Source organism: Microtus pennsylvanicus, chromosome 3, assembly GCF_037038515.1.
Source record: "Microtus pennsylvanicus isolate mMicPen1 chromosome 3, mMicPen1.hap1, whole genome shotgun sequence".
Classification (NCBI taxonomy): Eukaryota; Metazoa; Chordata; class Mammalia; order Rodentia; family Cricetidae; genus Microtus; species Microtus pennsylvanicus.
This window is the reverse complement of record NC_134581.1, coordinates 84,721,470-84,724,660: the sequence shown is the minus strand read 5'-3', so window position 1 is coordinate 84,724,660 and position 3,191 is coordinate 84,721,470. Positions and strand designations below refer to the sequence as shown.

The window sequence follows — 3,191 nt, the reverse complement described above, 5'->3', positions numbered from 1 at the left end:
TGCAGGCCTTGTGTAGGGAACCACAGCTGCTGGGAGCCCATGAGACAATGACCCCGTCATGTCCAGGACCCAGCGCTTCTCCAGGCCTACACCACTTCTGACTCCTTCAGTATTTCCACCCTCTTTCTGTGGTGGTCACTGAGCCTTAGAAGAGGGGCACGTGACTTATATGCAAGACTAAGCACTCTTCCCCCTTCCCACCCATGATGCTACAATATGTCCAACTAATAAGTGGAAAAATGGTCTGTAGTTAGTAACTGTTTAAAAATTCTAACAGGTTTTGCTAAATCTTTTAACTACTTACTGATTTATGTGTATATCAGACACACATAGAGAAGAAATCTGGTTCCACTCAGTGTGAGCAAAGTGTAATCATTCGGAGCCTGGGCTTAGATTGGGGGAGGGAATTAGATCTTACAAATAAAATCACCTCTTAATGGTACAAAGGCAACATGGTATAGTATTACCTTCCTAAAATAGGTAAGATTCAACACCATTTCCACCCATGAATCTACATGTTCAGAAAGAACATCTTTCAAAGAGCAGGGAACATTTAGTGGGTGTATTTTCTGGCAGCAATATAACAAAACAGGCAGAGAGTTCATCACTGGCTAAACCTTGGCACTAGAATCTCACAGTTGTCATTTTCTCATTCTTTTAAACAATGTCATCCAGATGTCTTTCTTTTCAGTTGTGGGGCCCACATAGTGAGAGGGGCCACTGAGTGTATTTCTTTGGCATCCATGTCTTGTCCCTGTCCCCTCTCGATCTTGCTACTTCCTGGACACCATGAGGTGAGTAGTTTTGGTATGCCATGGCCTTATTCTGCCATGATGTTTAGTTTCAACACAGGACCATAGAAATAGAATAAGACAATGAAGGACTGAAACTATGATCCATAATAATCTTTCTTCCTTTAAGTTATTTCCTGATGAAACTAAGTTCCCAAAGCATGTGTTGTACAAAGGACAATCAGCTTGTCCATCGTCTTTCTGACCTACTATCCTTTTATCTATTCATCTTACTTGCCAATCCACACTGAGGTGATGAAAGCATTGATAGAAACTCAGAGTCAGCTATTCTCAGAGTGATGAGGGCAGGGGATACCAAGGGTTAAGAATTAGGCTTTATGGTCACATATACACTCAGAATACCAAGGAACTTCAGTCTTTCCCCAGGTTCTGTGACTTGCACAATTCTGAGTCTCAGATAAATCGCTAGTCTAGAGTAAAAATAAAGCCAAGAGGAAGGAATCTTAGACCTGGAGGAGAGGAAGGGACTGATGAGGTCAATAGAAACCAGCTCACCTTAACTCATCATAATTGGTGAATTGATGTCATTACAGAAATCTTCATCATTGCAGCACTGCGTGTGTATTGTTAGACCATCAGAAAACTCTTCGTATAGTTCACACAATTCAATGCACCCAGACTCTGCACTTTGCAAATTCTCATCTCGGGAAGAAGGAAGCAAAGACATTATTTATATATAATTTTGAGAACCAGAAAATGACCTCATATTCAAGTACATTTGAAATGAGAATGCCTTCATGGAAAGAATTTTCCTCAGTAACAGAAATTATATATGTATATATTATATATTATAACTTACACATGTAAATTATATATCATATATTAAAACTTACATATATCAATTATATATTATATTATAACTTACATATATAAATTATATATATTATATATTGTTCTACATTGGCCATTGTGCCACTTGCTCCAAAGCCACATCTGGAAATTCTGTTTCCTCCGAGCTTCTTCTAGTAGAAACATGCAATTTAATGTTGAGCATTAGGTTCTGGATGTTGAGCCATATAGAATTCTCTCCCTGTCAAGTAGATGGGCACAAAGGATTTGTGCACTATATTCTGATATCCAGATTCTACGGTCAGCAATATGTCAGGCAGAGAATAATGCCATATTAGCTCTCAATATGGAATAATAAGAAGGATGCACTATGATAAGAATAATGCCAAGAGACAGATGAAGCAGAAAGACTTGAGAAGCACCAAGGTGTCCTTTCGCTAAGGAACTGTTTTACGGAGAAGGTGACTCTAAGATAGAACTCAACAAACATTAGAAAGCAGAGCCACCATAACAGATGATATGTACATACAGAAATAATGTATTTAGGTACTTTGATAGTTTACAGCCTTTGGGCCATGTGGTGGCTTCAATGAAAACGACCCTCATAAGCTTGACTATTTGAATGCTTGGTCCCCAACTTGTTACCTTTTTGGGTAGGATTAGGAGGTGAGCTCTTCTTGGAGAAAGTGTGTCACTGGGGAGCTATGTTTGAGGTTTCCAAAGCCAGTGCCATTCTCATTGTCTCTCACTCTCTTTCTCCCTCTCGTGGTGGATCGCAGGATGTAAGCTGTCAACTATTACCCAGCACCACGTCTGCCTGCCTGCTATCATGCTCCCCACTATGATGGACAAGAACTTTACCCCTCTGGAACTTTGAGCCAACCCCAAATTAAATTCTTTCTTGGATAAGTTGTATTGGTCATGGTGTTTTGTCATGGTAATGGAAAGTTAACCAAGACAGACCCTAAATAGCAGAGCTGTTGGGAAGCATAAGACTGATGAATATATCAACAGTGATGGAGAGAAGCCCCACTCACTCAGCATATTCTTAGCTTTACCATTGACAAGTGTTGACCCCAGCACAAGGTTCAGAATATCATACCTGGATATCAGTTGACCCCCTTTTTTTAAAGTACTATATCTTAGAGATGGTACTTAAAATCCTGAAGGAGAAACGAATTCTCCAGAGCATAGAGCACATACTTACAATCAGATGCATACCAGGTTCTGCGGATAATACAGACTTCATTAGATTGTGCAGTGCATGTCTGATTCCCATCAACACATTTCCTGTTTTTGTAAGACTTACACAGTACACACTGTAGAGTAAGAGCTGCAAAGATAAAGACTGCTTAGAGGGGACGGGTGACACAGTCACTTCCTAACAAAAGCATAGGTCACTGGACTTCTGGGTCGCTTGTCTGAACCCACGTATTGCTAACATGTGTTCCAGTCAATATGTCCTAACACCACAGACAAAAAGAGATGCTTTACTTGCCTTTCTTCAGTAGATAAGGGAGCAACCTGCAGGCAATACTTACCAGTTTCAGAGCAGAGAAGAAAGAGACACAGCTTCAGCAGATTTTCCAT

At 40.2% G+C, this 3,191-nt stretch overlaps 1 protein-coding gene across 1 annotated transcript; it reads right to left on the bottom strand.

The window, feature by feature from the left end:
• Positions 1-1,308: 1,308 nt before the first annotated feature.
• Positions 1,309-3,191, bottom strand: LOC142846680 (acrosomal protein SP-10-like). The gene is made up of 3 exons (XM_075967525.1): positions 3,143-3,191; positions 2,809-2,934; positions 1,309-1,454 (listed from the first exon to the last, which is right to left on the bottom strand). The coding sequence occupies exons 1-3, from the start codon at positions 3,189-3,191 to the stop codon at positions 1,309-1,311; spliced, it is 321 nt and encodes a 106-aa protein (XP_075823640.1).